Genomic DNA, 25,340 nt, shown 5'->3' on the forward strand with positions numbered 1-25,340 from the left:
CCCTACATCCACCCCAACCTCCTCCCGAAGCGGACTTTGTGGCACCCTGAACTTTTCACACCTCGTCCCTCATTCATTTCATAAATACTTAAAAAAACCAACTATAATTCACTAATTTAACCACGCAATAATCTCAGAAAAGCTAAAGAACAACGATTCAAGTATTTTTTTTTTTTTTACGCGACGCTTTTACAAAAATCCCTCAAAATCAGCAGCAGGTTTTGCGCTAAAACAGTTTTTTTGGTTTTTTTTTATGATCTTGTAGCCGTTCTTCCCGCCGGCTAACATCAACAACTGTCATGTCTGAATCCGACTGCAGCAAGCTAACGTTAGTGAAATCTTGGCCGTCACAAACCGCTGCCACAAATGAGCTCTGGGATCAATATTGATCAATATTAACGTCTCATTTCTGGTCAACCAACGACTGTCCTAGAAGAAAACACACCTCTCTTCGACGCCTCATCACGAATCAATCATGGAATTGTTTTCAGAAGAACCAACAGAAAACTGATTGAAAAGAGGGAATTCAGCAAGTGGCCAGAAAGACTTGTGGAAAAAAAATGTATTGAATTTGTATTTCATGAGAGAAGTTGACGCTTTTTATATGGAGGCTACTGGAGAGAGTTTTTAAATTTTTATTTTTTTTATTTTTTTTATAGCCAGCCCCTGGTGGCCCTCAGCGGTACTGCACGTAAAGGACCTTAAAGGCACTTCCCTTTCAGACATTGTTGTTTTACGTTATTCAAACACTACAAATGCCGCATCACGTTTGTGTTTATTCCAAGAGACGTATTCTGCTCGTTTGTTTTTTAACACATCAACATGGTCTGTGTTTGAATATGGAACCAGAAATAAATAACCACAAAGACACGGGAGATGACTTTGGTCTAAATTCGCACTTTATTTCTAACACTTACAGGTTTGTTTTGTCCCCGTTTCCCTGGCCCCCAAAACAACAGGCACACAGATAGCGATGAGTTAAGGGACAGTAGAGAACAGTTTCAAACCCAAACGTTTCCAACAGAATCAGGTTATAGAATCAACTCAGACAGAGAGAACCTCGAGGTCAAAAAACAGCATATTGTAAGCATACTTCCAAAACAGGAAAAAAAAACAAAAAGAAAGGACCCGAAAAACAGATACTAAAGCTCAGAGTGGTGTTCCTTTCATCTTTTATGTTTCATCACCACCACCGTCACCATCATCATCATCATCACCATCATCATCGTTATTATTAGGCTATATTAAAGAACACTTTTGGAGTTTACATCATAAAATCGGGGGAGTTGTACAATGCGGAGGACAAATAAATGAAAGGAAATCAAAGTGAGAAGATACAGTGGAGCTCTTTGGTTTTCACTATTGAGGTTTTTTTTTTTCTTTTTCTTTAGCAGTAAAATCTATCTTTGCTGTCCTCTTAACCTTTGGATTTAAGCTGCATTGTAGAAAAAATAGAGAGGAAAACGTTTTCTTTTTAAATGTCTCCTAAATAACTCAACAATAACGCGGGGCAAACAATATTGACTGAAGTTATTCTCTCACTTATTTTTACTCTGTCTGGTAAGCAGGTATTAACATTTCGTGTTCTCAAGGCCAAAAAAAAAAAAAGAGAAAGAAATAAAGAGTTTTTTTTTTTTTTTTAATATTTCACGGTGACTTGAGCAGAGTAGTAAAATCAACATTCACAGCCACAGAAGAACTACAGTAGAAAACTGCCAAGGCCTGAAGTGCTCTTATTTATCTGACAGTGTTTTAATATTAACGTCAGGCGCTGGATATCCTTTTTATTTTGATGGGTTACAGTCCCTAACAAGAATCCTGAATGCTTATATACACGTGGGATGACTGCGTTGCGTTTGTGGCGTCGCGTCTCGCTGCGGCGGTGTTTTAACTTTGGTATCATTCTCTGTCCGCCGCAGACGAGTCGGACTAACGCAGGCACACGTACAGACGGAGCTGCGCTGCTGTTGGAGTCGAAGAAACGACGACTAGAAATGGTCCAAAAAAAACAACAACAACCCAAAACAACCCATAAAGCTGTGTTTTGTTCAGTCTGACGTCCACGCGGGCTTTAAGATCCACAGTGGACTTGGAAACACCGCCCCCCCCCATTCCCCCATCCCCGAGAGGTGGGCGACGAAACAATAACTTAACATTTGAACTTTGAGGAGAAACTTGTTTTGGGTGTTTTCCTCCGACAGCAGTCATGAATATACACACACACCTCCTTCTCCACAGAACACGGCGGCGTCCTCGGCGGCGCTCGGCGAGGTTAAAGCCATAAGAACAACTGGTTCGAGAAAATCTGGGTTTTTTTCCTCCCCTTCATCAAACTAAACTTGCTCGGGCCAGTTTCACATCCCTCACTCCTGAGTTCAGACAAGTCACGTCTATTTTTTTTGTAGTTTTTTGTTCTTTTTTATTTTTCCGTCATTAAAGCTTGAACGTCTATTTGGTTGTTTTTTTTTTTTTTTTTTTTTATCATCAGAGCATCAGAGGTATGAGTTTAAAGCCCCTCGTCCTGCAGCGGGACGGAGGGGAAATCGGAAAAGCTTTTCAGAGAGCAGAGGAGGAGACGTGAACGGAGGAAAGTCACGGCTTCGGGACGGACGTGTTGGATTTCAAAACCAAAACAAGAGGACGAAAGTGGAGAAACGCGTCAAACGCCGACCGGTCGAACCGGTTTGGAACAGGAAGTACGTCATCGTCAGATCAGCGTACTTTCCAGCGACTGACAGCATGTCGGCTTCAGGATGTGAAGCAGCAGATAAAACCCACCTGGAACAGGTCTGTTAAGACAAATATGGGATTTTACCGAATCTTCCGGTTTACATAATTTAAACTGTTTTTCTCATCAGGTCAGCCATGTTTATCGTTAGCTCTGGATCATCGAAGACCTCAGGCTCCGGATGGAAAAACGAATCTCTACTTGAAAGTCCTTCTGCGCGGTGCAACCGGTCTTAATTCATTTACCGACGTGTAATTCTCCGTTTAGTAAACGCTTGTTGTAAAAGCTCGGCTAAATCTGCGCTGGCGTCAGAGCGTGAACCGCTGGTGAAAAATGGAAACCATTTTTTGAAACCGTCATTTAAAAACAATAAAAATCAGCACGACAGGAAAGTAAAGCTCATCTACTGCAGATAAAAGCCACAGTTCAAGTTCTGTGACGTTTGAAACGCGACACGCTGACCTCGGGTGAGCGAGCTGGTTTGAAAGTGTCCCTCCGCCGCCGTCCCCCTGCTACGTTCTCTCTGTCTCGGGTTACAAACAGTCTTTTTAGGTTTGGTTTTGCTTTGAAAACATTCGTTTGGCATCGTCTCTTCTCGTCTCGATCTCAAGAACATCCCCCCCCCTCTTTGCAAATACAAGCCTCGCAACATCCCCTGAAAAACTATTACAAAGATCCAGAAGGACTTAAATAGAATCCAATAAATACATAAATAAAGAATCAATAAATAAAACAAGGAGAGAGACAAAGAAGTTCATTAAATACAAACAGACTAATTTTCCCCATCCCCGGAAAAAGCACACACCTCCCTCGTACAATAAATACAAATATTTTTTTTTTTCCAACAAAGAGCCCGTGAGAGATAAAGAGTTTTAAAGCTTTTGGTTCTTAAATCAAGTCGTGGTCGTCGTGGTCGTCTTCGGTCGTCGTCTTCGGATAATAGTCGCAGCCTTTTTACACACGAGCAACAACAGGAGCCGTTCAACATATATTATTTCCTCCTACAAAACCTAGAAGAACTAATGGATACAATCCCTCTAAAAGTGGACGTTAACAGCCTTTAATCCCCCCCCCCTCTCCGCCCTCCTCCCCCCATATCATCATCATCGCTGGTTGCCTTCGGTATTTGTGTCCATTTGTATTAAAGCTCGTCTCTGGTTCCGACCCGGGTCTTGTTTTGTTTACGTTTTCCCGCCACAGTGATCGACTCCAAAAAATATCAAAAACCGTTTGATTGTAAATCTGGTGAAATAGTCAGATGAGCATGTTGAGCTCAGTTTACTGGTTCGCATGTGTTTTTGTTGACGGTTTTGTTTTCCTGTGAATCACATGATTGAAATGGTTTCCTTTTCTGAAACGTGTATCTGTCACGCCTATACATCGCCAAGCGTAGCTATTTCACGTTTTGCTCTGGTGGACGGGCGTGTCTATTACACGCTTTTGAATGGACTGTACACATCTTCTACAACGTGCCAAACCACCGGTGTCGTTCTTGAACTATGTTTCCCTGGTTGATTTAAAATGAAGCTTTAAGTGATTGGAAGTTGTTCTCAACATGAACATCAAAAAGAAACACGTGTTGGTTTCAACATGTATGTAAAAGCGGAGAAAACGTACAGTGAGTTATGTGATCAAAAATACATTTGAAAAAAAAAAAAAAAAGAGAGAAAGACGAGAGGAACGGGAGCGGATCAGTACGAGTGGAAAACGGTGGAAACAAGCGCAGGTTGAAAAACGACCAGAGTTTTGCTTTAAACCGCCTAAAAAAAAAAAAAAAAAAAGATTTTGTCCAACAAGTGTGTTGTGGGTTTTTACGGTTTGGTTTTTATGCAAGAGAATCTTTACACACACACACACACACACACACACACACACACACACACACACACACACACACACACACACACACACACACACACACACACACACACACACACACACACACACACACACACACACACACAAACAGCTTGTGCATTGGTTTGGTTGTTCTATTTGGTATTGTTGTACGTCTAAAAAGTTTTGCCTTTGGTTTTCAGTTTTGGCTTTTTCACGATATTCTGGATCAACAACAAAAACAAAAAACAAACAAACAAAAAAAGAAACGTTTTCTGAGGTAGGTTTCAAGATACTTGAAAGCTACATTTTCACAGTTATTTCCAACCATAAAACAAAACAACAACAAAAAACCCGGCGCACAATTGAAGAGACATAGAGACATGAAGATATGAAAATAGGCAACCCCCCCCCCCCACCCCACCTCCCTCCTTCCCAACCGCGTAATAAATAGAAAGCAATGAGACAAATCCATACATCAGTAACAGACACACTATGGAAAGCAAAACCAAAAATATATATATTCTCAAAGTCAGTTTTGTTGAGGTTATTCCATATTTTTATCCATCCAGGAAAAAGAAAGTGAGAACAAAGCCGAGGTTTTTCCGGCAGAGGGAGGGGGAGGGAGGGAGGGAGGGAGGGAGGGAGGGGGGGCGCTTCTGTCTGTTGATACGAGAAACAGCAATCACAGTTAAAAGACGAACAGACAGACGGGGGCCTTCCTCACCCCCCCCCCCCCGCCCCACTTCCTCCCCCCTCTCTTTGTTTGTATTTGGTTTAGTTACAGTTCAGTCACTCGTACATAACTAGTAGCAGTAGTAGTAGCTTTTGGTTTTGGGTTTACTTTTTGGTTATTTGGTCCGCTGCTTTGAGCGCACCAGCTCCTGCTCCTCTTCCTCCTCCTCTTCTTCCTCCTCTTCTTCTTCTTCTTCATCTCCTTCCTGCTTTCCCCCTGCAGCTTTTCAGGCCTTTGGCTCCTCCGCTCCTGACCACTTCTCCTTCTTCTCTTCTTCTCCTTCTCCTCCTCCTCCTCCTCGTTTTCTTTTGGCCCCTTTGATCTGATCTTCGGAGACAAAGGGGAGGGGCAGATGGGAGGGAGGGATGGAGGGCAGGGTTTTGGGGGCAGTAAGGGGAACGCCGGTGCTTCACCTCTTCCTTTTGTTCTTTTATTTTATGTTGGTTTTTTTTTTTTGGTTTTGGTCTTTCTTACATTTGTAGTGTATGTGTGGGGTGTTTTTTTTTCTCCCTCTGACACTGCTGAGGTTTTTTGTCTGGACACTCGTCTCCCGGGCGAATCCAGAGACAACGCTGCCAGAGGCGATGCTTTGGTATCCAAGAGTGACTGGCGGTGGGTGAGCAGTCTGGAAGATGACATGGACGATGGTTGTGTATGGGGAGGGGGGGTGTGGGGGGAGGTGGGGGGGGGGGGGGGGTTGATGAAAAATCAAAAGAAGGCAAATAATATTGAAATTTATAAAAAAATAAAAATCCCGAGACCGTTTGTCCACATCTGCCTGTAGTCGGCGTAAATCCTCTGTGAAGGCAGTAGAAGCGGTTTTGAGCGATGATGACGATAATGTCGACAAAAATGGGGATGAAAATCACCTTCTTCTTTTTTTAAGAGAAAATTAAGATGTAAAAATTCCCCAAAAATTCACTTTGAAGCAATCAAATCAACATTACAACTAAATTTGACCAATATATTCATTTGAACTTCACAGACCGAGTCAGAGTGGAGTTTCCAACACGTGATGTCGGTTTTTTTTTTTTTATCCCATATTCGTGCCAGAAGGGCAGATTCTGCTACACAGTACGATGTAATGAACACCAGAAAGCTTTTAAAAGTTATTTTTGTACCACAGTTTTTTTATGGACTGGCATCTTACCTGACACTACGGCAGTTCTAGTAGTAAACCCCACCCGTCTGCTACTCCGGACCCATAAAACAAACACCCTAAGGTAGGTCGATCACTGTAAAGCTGTAAAGAGAGAGGTAGGTTGATGTCCTGCGAGTGGGATCGGCTGTAAAACATCCAACTGTACGTAGTGTTGAATAATAATAAAAAAAAGTACCATTAAGAGCAAAGAATACAAAATAATAGAAAAATAGATGCTTCTTCAACTCAAAATGTAAAAAAAAAAAAAAAAAAGGAAATCCTGAGTGAGATGGGAAATGTTTGGCATGACGTCGAATGAAGTACTAAACTGATCCTGCACAGATCAGAATGCAAAAAGTCTTTTTGAACTAAAGCTTTTCTCTCCGTTTGTTGTTTTTTTTGTGTGTTTTTTTGTTTTTTTGGTTTTCAGTTTTTGGTATTTGGAGATTTTGGTTTACATCTTTGTAAGTGTGTGTCTCTCTTCGAGCATATTTTCTTTTTTTGTTTTAATTTGGTTGCAACCCCAACGACCTTCCAGGCTTGTTAAACAAGTCTTTTTCTTTGCCTCCCGTTTCACACACAGTTTCAGTTCTTCATCCCTGCCCTCATCGAGTTTGTTTTTTGTGTTTTGTTTTTTTTAAAGCCTGGTGTTCGTTTCTCCCGACGTCGAGCAGAAACGCTCCTCAGCGTCACCTCTCCAGCTGTCGATCATTATTTGGTTTCAGATTTCCCCCCTTTCCTTCTGCAGTTCTCTCTCTCCTCCCCGTCCTCCCTCTCTCTTTGCTTCGTCCACTCGTCCGTCTGTGTATATTTTTGGCTTCAGAAGACTTCGGCGGGGCGACGCAGAGAGAAAGAAAAACTGAGAGACGGATCAGACGGAGAGATGGCTTTGGTTGAAAGGCGAGGTTGTAAATTCAGATTTGTAAAGCTCCTTTAATTCCTCCTCTTCCTCCTTCCTCGTCCTCCTCCGATAGGAAACTTTGGCTGTCAGTCAGGCGTCACTCGGCCATGGCCCCTCCCAGGGGCGGCGGCGAGGCTTCGCTGAAGGAACAGAAAGAGGCGGGGCTTGAACAAGGAGAAGCGGACTCCTCCGGGCACGAGGTCGGGCTCATGAGGTTGCTGGTGCCGGCGGGCGGAGATTGGGAGAACGAGAGCCTCGGGCCGCACCCTCCGCTGCTGCTGCTGACCAGTCCCATGGCGGGCGAGGAGGTGGTCGCCATGGAGCCGGTTACCATGGGGAGGAGCGTGGGGCGGTTGAGGAAGAGAGAAGAGCGGAGGGAGGCGGGGACAGCGGGGCCCCCGGGTCCGCCCAGAAGAATGTGACCGCCGTCGAGGCCGGAGAGGGGCAGCTGACCACTGCTGGCTGCAAGGGCTGGGAGGGAGGGAGGAGAGGAAGAGGAGAGGAAGAGGAGGGTGGACAGAGGTGGAGCAAGGACGGGAAGATGAGGGCAGAGAGGGAGAGAGAGACGAGATTTTAGGGTCAAAAAGAAACGAGGAGATGAAGATGGAAAGAGAAGAAAAAGAAGTGATGGATATAAAATTACAACGTGAAGAGAGGAAGAAATGTAAAAGTAGTCGCAGTGAAGAGGACGAGGAAGGCGATGAGGAAGGACGACACGGCGGCAAAGAGAGGGTGGAGGAAGGCAAAAAAGTTTGAACAAATAAAGGCAGAGCGAATGATGGAAATAAAGAGAGAAGTAAAAAGAAGTCGGTGAACAGATCAGACTCATCAGCAACCAGGAAAACATGGAGGGTGGAAATGAAGAAGATGAGAAGAGAGAACTTCAACGACGGCTCGACAACCAAAAACACGCAAACTAGGAACGTTTTTCTACATTTTCATATTTACAGTATGGAAATAAATCATTTATAGGAACATGCAAATGATTGAAGGATCCGTTCACACAAATCACAGCAAAATATGAGCGGCAGACAAAACCAAAAACTATGTGTGTGGATAGATAACACTAAAAGTAGGTAATATATATATATATATATATATATATATATATATTTTGGTGTACTTTGTGTGAACTGATCCTTTATAGATGAACATGTCATATTTGGAGGTGATGAATACTCAACTTAATAAATCAAGAGTTGTCGGCAAAAGATGAAGATGGAGATGGTTTTTACAACACGTGCACAAAGTGGGATGTTTCCTGTTTCTTCCCGTCATGTGACGGTCTAAAAATAAAGCTATAATAAATTTATAATTAACAATACGTGGCACACTCCTCATCGAAAAACATTTAGTGGCCTAAAGAGGTTTATTTCAGATATGGTGGGATATTTTTCTCGGCTGCGGCGTCGTTATATTTCAATGCACCGAGATAAAATCCCCAAACTGAAAGAGATTTTTCGTGCTGAACTACTGCAGCCGACTCGGCAGAATAACTCCTCCATCAGTCCAAACTCTGCCGCAACACAGAGTGACACCTGCCAACGTGTAACAGTAAACACTTTTATCCATTACAGCTCCACGGGTGGAAACATTCATCCAGAGGGGGGAACCACAACCTGAAAGCCTTTCAACGCTTCACCCCCCCCCTCCTCTTTTCACTCGGGCTCGTCTTTCTTGCCCTCCTTCGGCCTCCATCAGAGCCGCCAGAGCTGCAGTTTCCATAACAGACTGTATCCTTCTCGTCAGCAGACGCCCGCAGGACGCCGGCTCTCAATGATGCCAGAAAAAAAAAAAAAAAAAAAAAAAAAATAGGTCTGAATCGGCGCTATAGGGAGATGGAGCACATGACGGATTGGAAGCGCAGCTTATTTGTGATGCTTAATTGATTTGGCTGCAGATGGTCTCATCCAAAGAGAAGAAAACTCGTTATTTAGCCAACAGGGCCTTGATATTGAGAGGGAGGGGATTGTGCCTGTTCAACTGTTTACTGTAAGCTGACTTTGGCCTCCTAAGCTTTGCCATAAGGGGCTCTTGTCCCTCTCTGTGATAATAGCAAGCTATTGTATGAGAATCAAATTGAATCTTTCACCATACTGAGCGAGTCAGAAAGTTTGTGCTGAGGAGGAGGAGGAGGAGGAGGAGGACGAGGAGGAGTGTGAGAGTGTGTGCGCCCCGGGCTTGCTGTCGGCTACCGTCATCCCAGGCTTTGCAAAGGAACTCATTTCGGATAGAATGGATGAAGGGTGAAATGGGAAGCGGTCTTAAGAGACGGAGACTCGTGAGGACTTGGCCGGGGCCAGAGGGGACAGTCGGCATGCACGCATGGACACACACACACACACACACACACACACACACACACACACACACACACACACACACACACACACACACACACACACACACACACACACACACACACACCTTGCATGGTAGCCAGGGGATTGCTGCTGATGAAGGCCTGGTTCATCCCTGTGCTTACTCCCATCATTGTGTTCCTGAAATGTGGACGGACCACAAATTCACACACACACACACACACACACACACACACACACACACACACACACACACACACACACACACACACACACACACACACACACACACACACACACACACACACACACACACACACACACACACACACACACACACACACGGCAGGTTAACGGATGTAAAAACCAACATACTTATAATGTGTCATTCAAAAACAACCGAAACCCTCCAAAAACAAAAATCACTGAAATGTAGGAGATCTTTACATTCTTTAGCAGGAAAAAGTTGTGCACGTTGTTGTATTTTTATGCTTTCATTCAGGAAAGAAGAGTAAATTAGAAAGCGCTGTTTTTGGATTTTGAAGCAAAGAAATATTTGTTTCTATCTAGAACTAAAACGATTGCTTATTGTTATTGTCAGTTTATATGTTGATTTATTTTTCTGTCAATTACTATGTCACCAAAATGAGGGAAAAACTACAAAATTGAAGATAAATTGACTAAATCCCATCGTTGACGCTCACCCAGTGTTGAGCCCGGCGGTGCCGAGGCTGGGCAGAGCCGGGCTGGCTGTGCTATGAGGAGGCGGAGTCACAGAGGAGCTGACCGGAGTCATGGGGCAGGACGCTGACGGAGACAAACTGGCAACTGAGAGGAAGAGAAGAAGGATGGTGTTAAAGATGTGTGGCAGGTTTGTTGTCGCCGTACAACAGAGTAACAGCGTTATTACTAAAAACAAAAACAAAAAAAACCACTCCGGTGACATCGCTGTTCATCAGCAGTCGGGATCCTGAGCTTTCTGACCGTCTTCTTTAACTCCATTCGAGTGGAGAGAAGTCTGTGACCTGAAAGTATTACCTCGGCTCGACGGGCCAATAAATTTCCAGCTGTGTTTGTTACCTGTCAGGTCGTCTGTCATATCTGTGAAGCCGGGGACGGCTCACGGTGGAGCTGAGCTCTATAAATCATGAGGACGAGCCGTGACTCGCGGAGGTAAACAACTCAGAGCGGGACCGGGGCTTCTACGTCGTTGTCAACAGAACATCATTGTTTTCTGTTTCGGTCTCATTTTTAAAAGTGAAGATTTTTCAGCGTCTCATCGGACCAGCGAAGGACGACACAGAAACTTCCCCTCCAAAAAAACAACAACGTGACAAAACAGTTTAATCTTCCTGTGACCGACGTTTGGGCTCAAAAAGTCCACCGAGAAGCGCTGCGCTGACCTTTAATCATTTTCGGACACAGACGGTACTCGCGGCTCACCTGTTGTGCTGAGGCTGGTGGTGACCTGGGACAGACCGTGACTCGATATCTGGACGGAGAAAAGACAGAAATCAGGGATCCCTCAGTGAAACGGCGTCTCAGGCGGACTTCAGCGAGGCCGTGACGGCGTTCTCGGTTCTCCGGACCGTACCATGTGCGGGCTGTAGCAGGAGGCTTTGTGCGTCACAACAGGCGAGGTCTGGCTGGGCAGGGGAGGCGTGGTGCTGCTGGAGGGGTTGATGCGCTTCTCTTTCTGCCGACGGTTGCAGAACCAAACGCGGATCACCTCCTTCTCCATGTTGAGCTGCTCCGCCATCAGCAGGATCTCCTCCGAGGTAGGCTTCTGGTTCTGAGGAGGAAAAAAAACCCAGAGGGATGAGGAAGGACTGAAGCCGCTGGCGACTCCTGACAGGAAGATCAGAAGGATGGGTGCTTGATTAAAAAAAAGAAAAAAAAAGAAGAAGGTTTTATAAACGAGGACAGAGATGGAGTTAAATAATAAAAAATAAATAAAAAAAATATGTATACAATAATCACACGATAAAAACAACTTGATACGATGACGGCTTAGACTCTCAACTTCAACAATAAACATTAAATAATATAATTATTAAACTGGTATCTCTGACAGAGTAAATCAAAAAGGAGCACTATGTTTATAAAAGGAGAATTTATGGCTGCATTAGATTTTACAGGCGTACATAATAAACTGGCCACCTTAGTGTCTGTTCCTTTAATGCGGTTGTGAGGAAACATCTCATTATTGGACTTCCTCTGGAAAGCCCATGAAAAAAGGGAAATAAAATCACTGCGTTTGTTTTCATTCTTACGTTAATTTTTTCCCATGAAATGAAAGATGGAACCTGCATCATTTCGTATTGAAATGTAATTCTCATACATTCTGACGCCCGTTAGAAATCCAGTTTTGAGTTTTGATATCATCTTTGTGCTCTCTTGCGTCAGTCTCCCTGAAACATGCAGATTTGTGTGCAGCTGGTCGAGAAGTGGAACTGCTACCGAGCAGAAGTTGCGCTCCAGGGCCACTCGCACGTTGGTCTCGATGCTGGTGCGTTTCTTTCTGCGTCGACCCGGCAGACCCTCGATGCCCATCATGGAGGAGGAGATGGAGGAGGGGCTGGGCAGCATGCTGTCTATCGCCATGGTTTCTGCAAGAGAGGAGGAGCGACGGAGGGATATTAAAGTGCATTAAAACAAAAAGGAAATTAGAAGAAACTGGTATTTGTTCGAGAGAGATTATCGAGGAGCCTTCGAGAAGAACAAACAAAAAAAATACTTATGATTCATTTAAAAAAAATAAAAAATAAAAGCATGTTTTTTTTTTTTGACTGAGAAGCCGTTCTTCATCAGTTTCCTGCGTCATGGAGCTAAAACGCGTCCGCTCCGACTCACCTGCGTCACTCAGCCACTTCTCCAGCAGCGGTTTCAGCTTGCACATGTTCTTGAAGCTCAGGTTGAGCGCTTCGAAGCGGGAGATGGTGGTCTGGCTGAAGTCGTTGCCGTACAGTTTGCCCATCGCCACGCCGACGTCGCCCTGACGGAGACAGACAATCAGTGTTACTACTACGCGTGCGTAACACACACACACACGCACGCACACACACACACACACACACACACACACACACACACACACACACACACACACACACACACACACACACACACAGTCCTCACCTGGGTGAATCCCAGCTTGATGCGTCGCTGTTTGAAAGTGCGGGCGAACTGCTCCAGCTCCTCCAGGTCGCTGGGCTCCTCCCCCATGTGACCTCCGTGACCACCGTGACCTCCGTGACCTCCGGGGGTCAGTGAGGCGGCCATGGTGCTGCCGGACGCAGAGGTGGCGCCGACGGACGTCACGACGCCGCTGCTGCTGCTCCCGGTGGCAACTACGGAGCCTCCGCTGCTGCTGCCGCCGGCATCGCTGCTCTTCTCCCTCTGCGACATCACGAAAGACACACATGTACGTTTATCCGAGTGTCCTCGGTGGATGTTTATGTGCGGAGGTTGAGCATGTGAGGCCAGAGAAATGAAATCAATCCTCAATCCTGGACTTTTTAGCGTCTACTGGTGATTTGTCTAAAAATATTCAGAGAAAAACGCATTCTCACTTTCCGGGAATTGAAACAAACTTGTTAGTGAATACGTATGAGGCAATCAGCCGGGAAACATGCATAAAACATTCAAATTTGACCTCGGCGGCCTTAAATTGTGGCGATTTGATAGGCGGCATGCACAAAAACACAATTATTGAATGTTTAGAGGGAGCGTTTATCCGGCCACGCTACAGTTTGCCGAAGCCGTGACCCCGCCAGCTTTGAGAGAGGCGACTAATTGACCGGACGTCATGCGTGTCATCTGCCGCTCATTTGCATTCGCGTCATGTGTGCATAACATACATGAACAAAGAGCGTGTCGCCGTGTTTGACATGACTTCATCACCGCTCGATCAGAAATCTGTAACACGTGTGAGGATGCATTCATGCGTTATGTTACAGAAGATGAAGGTTGAGGACACGAGACGAGCTGCCGGTGAACGTATGATCCAAAGCTCATGACGGAAAGAACACGCGATGGAAACACGTCTTAGGTTTCAATCTGCAAACAAGTTGTTCAAATATAAAGTGAGTTGTTTTGCATCCTGCAGGTGGTTTGCAGCAGATAAACGGCTGAATATCCGTCTGATGGACGATCTGTGGTGCAACGATGAAACAGCCGCTTCATCTACATACGTTTAGCTTCTTTCTTTCTTTCTTTCTTTCTTTCTTTCTTTCTTTCTTTCTTTCTTTCTTTCTTTCTTTCTTTCTTTCTTTCTTTCTTTCTTTCTTTCTTTCTTTCTTTCTTTCTTTCTTTCGCACTCACAAACAGATGTCCCACCTGTGCTTGGAGTCCCAGGCGAGGAGGGGTTGTCAGGAGTCCTCCTGGGCTTTGCTGAGGTAGCTGGATCAGATTTGGTGTCGAGAGCAAACCTGAAAAAAAAACCAAAAAAACCAACAATAACAAATACTCAACTGTTTAGTTTGATTATTTATTTAATTAACCATTAAAAATGCCAACATTTTTACACCGTGCATGAATATTTAGTCGTAATCAGTATTTAATAAGTTCATTTTGGACCGTGCGTGTCAGTGGTACCGGACGTTTGCTCACCCTGCTGCGGCTGCTGCGCCTGTGCTGGCTGAGACAGGAGGAACTGGGCAGGAGACTGGAGAGGATGACCCGGCATCAGAACCAGCTGCTGGAGCTGCAGCAACTGCTGGATGTCCTGCAAACACAAACACAAACACGCTTCAGTACCGCGCAGGAACAAAAGGAGGGTAAACCTACAGCGGGAAAACACGCTTATCAATTTAGAACAAAATAGTTTCAAATATTGCACCTCGTGGTTCATTAAAGTGGATCGTACCTGTGCTGTGAGCTGGATCGGCTGCGACAGGGCCAACTGTGGCGGGGCTTGGACCGTCTGCTCCTGTTTGATTGGATGTTGCTGCTGCTGGGATTGCGATTGGTTCTGCTGCTGCTGGTTGGCGTGTTGCTGCGCGGCGGCGTGGGCGGCGTGAGCGGCGTGGGCGGCGTTGGACTGCTGGACGGCCGCCGCCAAGAGCTGAGCCTGCGCCTGTTGGAGGAGCAGCTGCTGCTGGGCTGGGAGGAGAGCGGCAAGCTGGGGGAGGCCGAGAGAGGAGGACGGACGGAGGGCGGAGGTGACGGCGACGGGGAGAAACAGAAATGAGGGGAATATGAGATGAGGATGTAAAACATGCAGAAGGACGAGGAAAGGTCGCAGGGCCGGTATGACGGGAGAACAAAGGACGTCACACGAAAGACGAATGAAACGAAGACAAACGTAGGGACACGACAAAAAGTCAGGAGAGAAAACAGACGTATCAGCTGAGCATTCCCGGAGGTGTCGGTGAGTCTGTCAGCGGACAGTAAAAGCATGCCAGAGCAAGACAAGCGAGAAAAGCCACCCACTTTAAGAACATTTAGCTCAGGTATGTCACTCTGCTCTAAATACTTTGGAGGACTTTACTGCAGGTTGTGCAAGTGTTTTCTTGTTATTCAGGGCAGCTGGATGCAGGTCAGATACACACTGAATATCTTTCTGGCTGCTGGACCATCGACGGTTGTCACAGCTTTACCCTGGATGGTGCATCGTGAACTGAGGCATGTTTGGAGCATTAGACACTTAAGTTTGGCTCATTTTACCAGCAGAGAGCAGTGACAAGACACTGATGTGGACTTCTTCTGGTCAGCAGGTCATCGATTTAAAAGAAAATAATCTTAGAGCAGTAAAAGAAGAATACTGCAAAAAGAAATGTAGAATTGTTCTCGTACTTTTTCTGTCTTTACCAGAAAGGACAAAGCTCAGAAAGAAGTGTGGAAGAATTTGTGCTTTGATCAAATTCAAAGCGAAACTCTGAGTGTTAAGACGGGACATCGAAGAATATGTTTATCCGCCATCTTTGTTTGAAAGTCACTTTCAACTGGGTTCCACTTTATCACATGTAAAGGCCTTTATAAGATCTACTTCCTTCCATACTGTTCTGTACTCAGTGGTCAGGTCCGTTTCCTTGCTGGCCGACAAACACGTCACCTCTACTTGTAATTTCAATTCATATAACTTTGTGTGTGTGTGTGTGTGTGTGTGTGTGTTTTCTCACCCCTGCTAGCTGACTGCCAGCGAGCATCAGCTGTGTGTGGTGGTGTTGAGTCTGTTGCTGTTGTTGAGAGGGAGGAGCCAGAGGAGCAGCAGCAGGAACAGAGCTGTGTGTTATCTCAGAGCTCTCCTCGCTCTTTCTCTGAGGGAGAAAACACAAAAGGCAAATTCGGTTTTTAGCAAGATTATTTATAATTTTTTTTTAGTTTTTATAATTAATGTTGCATCACATTCACACAGTAACACAGTCTCTGGTCGAAGAGCTCATTTGCACAGCTGGGGCTCCACCCCTGTCAATGGGGCAAGAAAATGTTGGTTTGGTTACAGGCATTCAGAAAATAATGGTGTTATCTGCAAAATATCGACAAAATACCGCTTTTGCAGCCTTTGTGTGCACAAATCCTTCTGAAAATCCTGCAAATCTGAGAGAATTGAAGTCAAACCAGGAGCACAGACTTTTAAAGACAACTCTAGTGTGACTGCAATCAAAACCAAGGACAAACATGATCTTTATAGTCATTTTGCATGTGTTAAAATACAGAAATCGACCCATTGTTGCCGCCACTCTGCTTTCTCACACCTACGGGCTTTAAAAGACGTGTGAAAAACAATCCAGACTTCCAGCAGCAGCAGAGCTCACGTTGTGAACTAACTTTGGCGTCCATAAAGCCAAGAAACGTGTTTCTGAGAATGTCGCGGCGAGATAAAACACGAGATCATTCAGGTGAAAAAAAAAAAAAAGATCCTTCCTTCGAAGCCTCCCTTTCTTGTCCTGCTGCTTTACGCCCGATTCACAGACTGCAGCGTTCGCCGGTCATCTGTCCAAAAGCACGAGTCAATCTTCGTCATTTTTAGAGTGTCAGAAAAATTCCGCAGCCGCTGACCCCTGACCTCCAGCTGTCGTTACCTGCTCACAGCCCTGTCACTCCCCATCCATCACGGCCTCCCCGCGCTGCATCTTCCCGTCAATCACTCACTGTCACCTCATCCACATCCCTCTTTCCTTTCTGCCTTTCTTTCCCTCTGTGGGATCCTCTTTCTTTTCCTTCGGGTGGGCGGGGACATAGCTGCGTGATTTGCATATTGAACGCTGCCTCAAAGAGTCTCACCTTGGCACCAGAACCGGAGAACACATGTTCACACACAACCACATCTGAGCACATCTGGACGAGTGGCGGTTGCACACAGAGCTCCACTTGTGGAGGCCTCGGAGGTTTTAACACGCACACTAAAAACATAACGACTAAACTCCTCGCAGCCTGTAGATACATATCATTTTATGTTTTTCTGCTGCTGATAGATTGATAACTGGCTCACCTTGCTGCCAGCTGGTGTGGGAGAGAGGCTGAAGGGACTGGTTTTCATTGTCTGGACCTGCAGCGAAACATAAAAATTACAAAAATAAATCACGCCCATTGACATCGATACCATCCGATGACAGATTGAGATGAAATGCCAGCCTTTAATCAGCGGCAACCGGTTTCAAAGGAATCATAGTCGGAGTTACTCTCACGCTGCAGAGGTTGTTTTTTTTTTTTAAGGAGGAGATTATCTTGTAATCAGTCTGACACAACATCAACGGCTGCGAGATCACAATTTGAACACATTTACTTAAACTAAAAACAAATGTGGACTTTCTCTCTGAGTTAACTTTGATTGAAAAACAGTTGATTTGCTCAATATTGAAGGAAAAACAACCACAAAACTCTGTTTCTGTGTGGGATGAGCTCATAAATTCTCATTTATGCTCACAAGTATGCGGCATTATTTAAGAAAGCATCATCAAATGGCCAGTAAATGCTGTTGTTTTGATTTGATAAAGACATATAAAAGCTGGGATGAATGTTTTAATAATCTTTGCAACACATGAATTAATTGGGATAAAAAGCATAGTCCATAGAAGACGGATCTGATTGTTTGTTCGTCTGCATCATTCGTGTCCAAAAATACCAACCTGGTCATCAGGGCTGTTTCTGTCAGAGTCTGAAACACACAAGGAAACATAAACTGTTAGCTAGACAGTGAAGACAGTGAGTGTGTGTGTGTGTGTGTGTGTGTGTGTGTGTGTGTGTGTGTGTGTGTGTGTGTGTGTGTGTGTGTGTGTGTGTGTGTGTGTGTGTGTGTGTGTGTGTGTGTGTGTTATACCTGAACTGTCCCCTGGATAGTCGGCTCCAGACTTTTCCTCCCCTGAAGCTTTGGACATCCTGATATCTGCAGGAAACACACACACACACACACACACACACACACACACACACACACACACACACACACACACACACACACACACAAAATCAGGCCGCTGCGTGGAAAATACACCCAGGTACAACATATCACGCTGCCTCAGCTGACGACGGGTTGTTGGTTCAAATCTCGGCTCAGTGAGGAAACTATCAGGATTTATCCACCAAGTTTACTCAAAACAACCGAGCAGAAGACTGAGAACACGCAATGAACATATTAACAATATTACAGACGGAGCTGAGACATGAAACTGGTCACTAAGATGATAAATGTCAAATGAAACAATGATTTTAATTATTTACATATTTTCCTCATCTGTTTTGGGCCTGTTTTGCCTTTACATTCAATTTGGGAACATATTAAAACTAATTTCAGAATGATAAACTGCAGCTTAAAGGTGATCAACACAATCCTTTTATAATTTCTACACTTTTAGATTTCAGATTTAGTGATAAAAAAAAATAAAAAAAAGACAAACCAATAAAAACCTGCACATTTACAGCTCTTTGATTAAATAACAAAACTGGATGTTTTTAACATTAAAAAACAAGATGTTTGTCTCGTTTGTTTGTGTTATGTATCCGTTCCCTCCGACTGTATTTCTTCTTCTTCTTCTACCGCGCAGAAGCAAGAACACGGACAATCCGTCCTCCTCCTCTTCCTCTTCCTCCTCCTGGTGAGTGGCTCAACATTAGCGCCTCTTGCTGTTTTGCGGGTCAAAGTTCATCTAAAAATCAATGCTGTCAGGAAGCATCGGGATTCAAAGGAACAGGGCGCAAAAGTGTCGGCAGCGAAACGTCTTGATCATTATTAATTGTTGCATCTGTTGTATTAAAAAAAAAAAAAAAAAAAAAATAAGTTTCATAAAGAAGAAGAAGAAGGAGAAAGTGCTCGACGTTGCTGCAACTCTACGAAAGTTTGGATGAAATCTGAAATGTATCATCGTCATGATAAAACCGGAGGATGTTCTTTAGTTCCTGAAGCAGTCCGGAGATGCAGCAGTTTTTAAGAGTTTGGAGAATCATCACTGGTTTCCTGTTTTCGTTAAATAAAACCTTCATGCAGCGAAAATCTCCGCGAAGCAAAAAAACCGTTATTGTCCCGCAGCAGAACTGATGACGTCCCGACTCGAATTCAGCCCTTTGAAGGTAAACTTTATTGAGCGGGAGGTGGAAGCGGGATTAAGAGTCGACTCCTAACCGGCCTCGCTGCGCCTCCTGTTCGTGGCCACTTCAGGGACCGCGGCAGTAATTGGTTCGGGAGGAACGACGCAGCAGGAACTGCTTACCTGAGCACCAGACATCACTCAGCGCCGCCATCTTGGATAAAACTCTCCTCCGCCCCTCGAACTCAACACTTCAACTTCTTTCTGCCTGCGCGCGGCTCGTTTTCTATCTTTTGCCGAGGACTTCTGCGTTCAGCGGCTCGTCCGAGGCGAACAGCTCTATGAGCTTCAACTTTTCAGCCGCGTGACTCGTGTGTCTGACGGGAAGAAAGTGAAAACAATCAAAGAGCACCTCGTGTAACCGGCAGCTAACGTCCACACGTTCTGCGTGATATTAACGGAGGAACCGGAGGGGGGCTCATTGGGAACCATGTTGAAGCGCGGTGTCGTCGTGTGTGCGCTAATCTCATCATCGGGCTCAGCGAGAGGTTCGAGGAGCGGCGGGAGAAGGTGGAAGGAACGACGGCAAGTAGTGGGACGAGGACGGACAAAGAGACGCCAGAGGGGAAGAGGAAGAAGAAGACGATGAAGAGGGAGTTAAAATTACAATTTGAAGCAAAAATAGAGGAAGATTATAAATTTTAAAGTGAAAGAAAAACGAGAGAGAAGGACGATGACACATTTGTGTTTTGCAGGTGATATATTTTTTTTTTTAGGCCGAGACCTCATCACACACTCGTGTTTGCACTTCTTCTGATTTGACTTAATAAACATTAATAATAACATTAACCTAGATGATGAATTTGCACCAAAATTACATCATAAAAAGGATCTTTTGTTCAACATATAAAGTAGCAATGTTGGCATCTTTGCTTTGTGCAAAACATTGAAAGGTTGAAGATCATGTGAACACTTTGTGAACGTCCTCGTTCTAGTTTACTGGGGTCAAAAATGCAGAAATTAAAATCTCAGGTTTGATGTAATAAAAGGAAAATACAGTTAATTAGAGACTGAATGGACACGCTGCAGTTGCGTCATGTAACCAGATGGTGGCAGCACCCTCTTAGACATGCTCAGCAGGACTGTGTGTGTGTGTGTGTGTGTGTGTGTGCGCATCAGGGCATTTAAAAAGCATCTTATGTATTCAGTAGATAGTTTTGAAAGTGCAAAAGTCTGCTGTCAAAGGAAATATTATCACAAACAAACGTCTCAAAAAAACCAGCGGAAAGTGAAGAAACCTTTCATCTCGACTTAGAAATTAAAAACTCTTGACCTTCAGCAACAAAATGAAAAAACCTCTTCAGATTGACAAATATTCCGTTTTTAAGTTTCCTCCATATTGAATTTAATAAGCTTTTATTTTAAATTTTTTTGTAACACCTGTAGTGACATCTGAGCGTGTGAATTGATCAGTAAAACAGTCCACCACAGAAATATCTCTTATTACGACTCATCCTGCTGCTGTCGTCGGTCGTGGCGGGACAACTCGGACCTGCAGGTTCTATTAGAGACCCGACGTCATGGCGATCCTACGACACCCCTTCGTCTTGTTACCACGACTACAGGCACCATAAAGAGACACTATTCAAAAATACAATTTACTAAAATGCTCATTCATTCAAAGATGGACTTAAATGTAATACACTCCGCTTCACACACACACACACACACACACACACACACACACACACACACACACACACACACACACACACACACACACACACACACACACACACACACACACACACCCTCCTCTCAGCATATGAAGAGAGGGACCCCATAAAATCATTTCATCCCCCCCCTCCTCCATCTCTCCTTCAGCATAACGCCTCAACTGCCCCTAACCCCTCTGGCCATGGAGCCTTTTAGCCCCCCCTCCTCCATCCATCCCATCTCAACCTCATGTACGCTAACAAATCAAACGCCCTGAACCCCCAAACGTCACAGATGTCCAAGTGCACATCAGGTTTAAAAAAAAAAAAAAAAAAAGAAGTCTATAAAGAGAAAAATGACAACACACCTTTAAAAAAAAAAAAAATTAGAATAAAAACAATTTCAGAGTGAAATTTTGTCCCAAGTTATAGTGACCACCACCCCAACACACCCCTCCCTCCACCTTTGGGGTTAGTTTGATAACTGCTGCTAGGACCCGAAGCTGCCCCCCTCCCCAACCCCCCCTACTCCTGTCCTCCTTCCTTACTCATCCTATCTGTGCTAATAGCAGAGAGAGAGAGAGCGAGCGAGGCCACTGGGCAGATGATGTATGTCTTGTGGGGTTGCCAGCCAGTGTGTGTGTGTGTGTGTGTGTGTGTGTGTGTGTGTGTGTGTGTGTGTGTGTGTGTGTGTGTGTGTGTGTGTGTGTTTTACAGGGGAAAAGGGGGGAGGTGTAGGGGTCACTGTCAGGGAATTAGAAAAGGGGGCAATGAGAAAGGGGGAAGAGGGGAATAGGATGGCTGGAGGGGTCCTAAACTCAAAGCACCCCCCCCCCATGCACTCTCCCTCCCTTTCGCCCACCCACCCCGCCTCGGTTACGCCTGTCAGGGGCCGGTGACAGACGGCGCGTGGGTATACGTGTGTGTGTGTGTGTGTGTGTGTGTGTGTGTGTGTGTGTGTGTGTGTGTGTGTGTGTTTTTTGGGGGGGGGGGTTGTCAGGGCTGTTTGGCGTGTGGATGTCAAAGGTCAGGCACATGGTCTCAGCCACCTCGCATCTCTCTCACACACACACACACACTGCCTGCCCCCCCCCCCCCCCGGTCACGTTCAGCACCAAACAAACACCAGCGAAACATCAACAAGCAAATCTGCACCTGCTGCACTGATGAAATGTTTTGAAGTCTGCTGAATAAAATAAAAGATGAATAAAATAATTCAGGCTTTTACTTAAATTTATGTTGAGAACACAAACACACACTGCTCGTCAACTTTTTGTCAGGTATCAATGCAAGTTTTTAAAAAAAATATATACTATATTATGTTGAAGTTTACAAAGTAAAAACGAGCTGAAAAAGTATTGAAGTATTTCACCAATTAAAGCCGGTGAATTTTAAGATGTTCGGTGAGACAAGAAAGCCTGAAGATTCTGGAGGTCAAGTATTTTGATTTCTGTTACTTGCTGTGAACATTTTAATTGTAAAGATGCAGCAGGACTTTGAAAAAATAAAGAAATCTTTACAATGTTAAAAATAACAATTAAAAAACAAAGCAGTACGTCACCGTCCTTTTGTCTTGTATAACATGTTATAAACTTATTTTGTTTAATGCTAAGTTTGATTTCTGTATTCACTGAGTGGATATTTAGCGTTTAAAACGTTGGAAAACAACAATAAAAAGATGGAACCATCAAGAAACTTCATTTTGTCATTTACCTTCAACGACATGTTTAATTCCCAGTTAAAGCTCAGCGTTAAAACCTGCTCTCGTAAAGAGGAAGTGAATTAATTATACGTTGACGCGACTGCATCTCTTTTTCAACGTTTCGTTCACCACGTCTGAGAAAAAGCTTGATTAGAGCCGCGACTCATTTTAATGACCGTCGCGGCGCTGAGAACAAACGGAGATACGCAGCTCGGCGGACACGTTTGTTTGCATTTAATGAGATTTGGTTCTTTACATGATCAGCGAAGTTGCTGCAGACCGGACCGGCGGAGCGAAGGAACCGAGGATCTCCGTTACATAGAAATCAGACTTCACTTCCACATGAAGTCGCACGCATTTTCACATTAACAAGCTTCACTAGTTTTTGGATGGTTGACCAGTGAACTCGTGTTTTTACTCCAGTTTTGTTTTATATTGATCTATTTTTTTCTCATTAGTTTGAACTTGAAATAAAACATTATGTGACCCCCTCGGATCCTTCAACTCACAACACCTGTTAATTCAGCCGTTCCTACTTTCTGTGATGGTGATTCTTCATCCAACTGAGGAGCTCGAAGTAGCCGAACTGGAACTGAAAACGAAACCCGCCTCAGAAACACGGTTCGTTGGTCACTTCTCAATATAATCTACTTGTTTTTAGATACTTGGAGACCATTTTGAACTCCAATGAGAAGCTAACCAGTTAGCTGCAGTATGCTACCTCCCTCTTCATCCTGACCCGACTGCTCAATTCTCCAGCTTCTCACTTCCTATCCTGCTCCTTCACCTCCCGCCTCAGTCCACCCTTAACTTACTCTCATTTTCTCCTCTCGTGAACATCTCATCTCGCATCTGAACCCTTTCCACTGGTTTGCCGTTCCCTTAATTCCTTCGTTCCCACCTGCCTCTCAAATTTAAATCCCCACCTCTCCGTCATGCATCACTTTCCATCCTATTCTGTCCTCCTTCACTTTTTAAGTGACAAACATTCACCGAGCTGCTGCTGAATCACACTTCAACATGTTGGTGGTAGATCTTTCTCAGCAGGGAAGTACTTTCTGTACTACAGAGAGGGTTAGCTGCTGGCTAACTTGTTTGCAATGCCGAAAACATGCGACCTCACCAGTCAGCAGGCCGATTCAATCTACAGAATACACGACAGCCACTGCGGTTGCACCTGGTCGCACAAAGGTTTGTGACATAATGACTTCTTACAACGTAATTTAAGGAAGAAATGAAGTCATTTTGGCACAAATTTTGTGTTTTTAAGATTTGGGTGATTTCAGGGCTGTTTTCTTATTTCTTTAAAGATTCAAAGCTCAACGACAACATTGTTTAAACGTGAAAAAAACCCGAAAACTTTATTCCGTCTCCATGAGGTCAACATGTATCAGAACTACTTTGTGCTGAAGCTACAGACTGAATTAAACTGATAATCTTCACACCCACAATTTCAATTTCTGCAACAATTCAAGTGTCATTTTCAGAAAATAATGTTGCGTTTCTTAAAATCAGCCTCCTCCAGTCTGACTGCCGGCTGCTCACCGTCTCATTAGGATGTTACTTTGACAGATTAACTGTGGTTTTGCCATTATAGGCTACAGCAACCAGCAACAACCGATTATTTCTGTCATGTTTGTATCATTAAAACTCTCTCTCTACCTCTGTGTTATCATCTCTACCTCACTTCTTCTTCTTCTTCTTTTTTTTTTTTTTTAACATGATCCCTCCATCCCTCCTCCTCCTCTTCCTCTTTCCTCCCCCCTCTCCTTCAGTAGTGGTCAGCCGCAGCGGTCATGGCACCACTGGACAGCGCTCTGCCAGCACAGGACACACAGACCCGTTGCCAGGCAACAGCAATGAAAGATCACGTGTGTGCATATGTGTGTCCACATGCTTGCGCTATAGTGTGTGTGTGTGTGTGTGTGTGTGTGCGGCTCCCATGTTTCCGTGTGCACCTGTGAGAGTGTTAATCATTAAGAATAAACATGTTTCTCTGCCTGTAGCCGAGGCTTCGGTGCGAGGCAAACAAAGTGCTGCATGCTAATGCCTCCGCCGGTGTTTACACTTTAGCAGCATGCATTAGAGGATTTTTCTTTTTTTTTTTCCAGGTGATGTTCACACTATATCACTGTCAAAAAAAAAAGAAAAGAAAAAAGGGTGAATCCAGAATGTCTCTAAAATCTGGTTTAAAAGATCACAAGAAATAGAAATGTGCTTTTTTTTTTTTTTATGTCAAAGACACAAACTATTTTCAGCGTTTTCTACTTCACAACCACTTCCTCTGAGAAAAAAACAACAACAACAAAAAAAGCCTGTATGAACATCACATTAAAAAAAAAAAAAAAAAGACACTTGAAGAAAAACCCACTCAGGTTCTATGGATGCTGGTCCGGAAGATAATAGTCGTGCTGAGGCGCTGAGGACTTCTCTAGATATAAATATTCACACCTTACACCTCCTCGGTAAACAGTTATGCATCTGGAGTGCATCCTGAGGAGGCTGCATTGTAGCTGCCTCCCCGAGACTCAGTGAGTAATGTTGCGTGTAGACGGCGATTTGTCGGTGATTCATGTGGGTGTTTTTATGAGTTTATGCACAACTGGAAAAGTACTGCATCTCTGTGATGATCTGTGCACGTGTTTGTGTGTGTGTGTGTGTGTGTGTGTGAGTCATTACATGGGTGCGTGTGCAGCCTGTATGCATGCACGTGAACGTGCACAAGGGTGAGCGTTTTATTTTTATTTTTTTTCCCGAATATGTCTCTGGAGTGTTTATTATATCCGATACAGT

General features: G+C 44.4%; 1 protein-coding gene across 1 annotated transcript in view; it reads right to left on the reverse strand.

Moving 5' to 3' along the window:
- Positions 1–6,024: 6,024 nt before the first annotated feature.
- pou2f2a (POU class 2 homeobox 2a) overlaps positions 6,025–25,340 on the reverse strand; it is a 55,849-nt gene continuing 36,533 nt past the window's right edge. Inside the window, exons 2-16 of the mRNA XM_069719130.1 lie at positions 17,927–17,992; positions 17,736–17,764; positions 17,099–17,155; positions 15,786–15,923; positions 14,531–14,785; positions 14,275–14,389; positions 14,002–14,093; positions 12,802–13,062; positions 12,517–12,658; positions 12,124–12,272; positions 11,258–11,455; positions 11,107–11,155; positions 10,368–10,491; positions 9,770–9,843; positions 6,025–7,813 (exon numbers count right to left, since the gene is read on the reverse strand). Of these exons, the coding sequence (XP_069575231.1) occupies positions 7,440–7,813; positions 9,770–9,843; positions 10,368–10,491; positions 11,107–11,155; positions 11,258–11,455; positions 12,124–12,272; positions 12,517–12,658; positions 12,802–13,062; positions 14,002–14,093; positions 14,275–14,389; positions 14,531–14,785; positions 15,786–15,923; positions 17,099–17,155; positions 17,736–17,764; positions 17,927–17,992 (2,123 nt within the window). The 3' untranslated portion in view covers positions 6,025–7,439. The remainder of the gene's footprint in view (positions 7,814–9,769; positions 9,844–10,367; positions 10,492–11,106; positions 11,156–11,257; positions 11,456–12,123; positions 12,273–12,516; positions 12,659–12,801; positions 13,063–14,001; positions 14,094–14,274; positions 14,390–14,530; positions 14,786–15,785; positions 15,924–17,098; positions 17,156–17,735; positions 17,765–17,926; positions 17,993–25,340) is intronic.

Source organism: Brachyistius frenatus, unplaced genomic scaffold (assembly GCF_029030835.1).
Source record: "Brachyistius frenatus isolate BFR_SWC_R1_liver_20210118 unplaced genomic scaffold, ASM2903083v1 Contig_207, whole genome shotgun sequence".
Classification (NCBI taxonomy): Eukaryota; Metazoa; Chordata; class Actinopteri; family Embiotocidae; genus Brachyistius; species Brachyistius frenatus.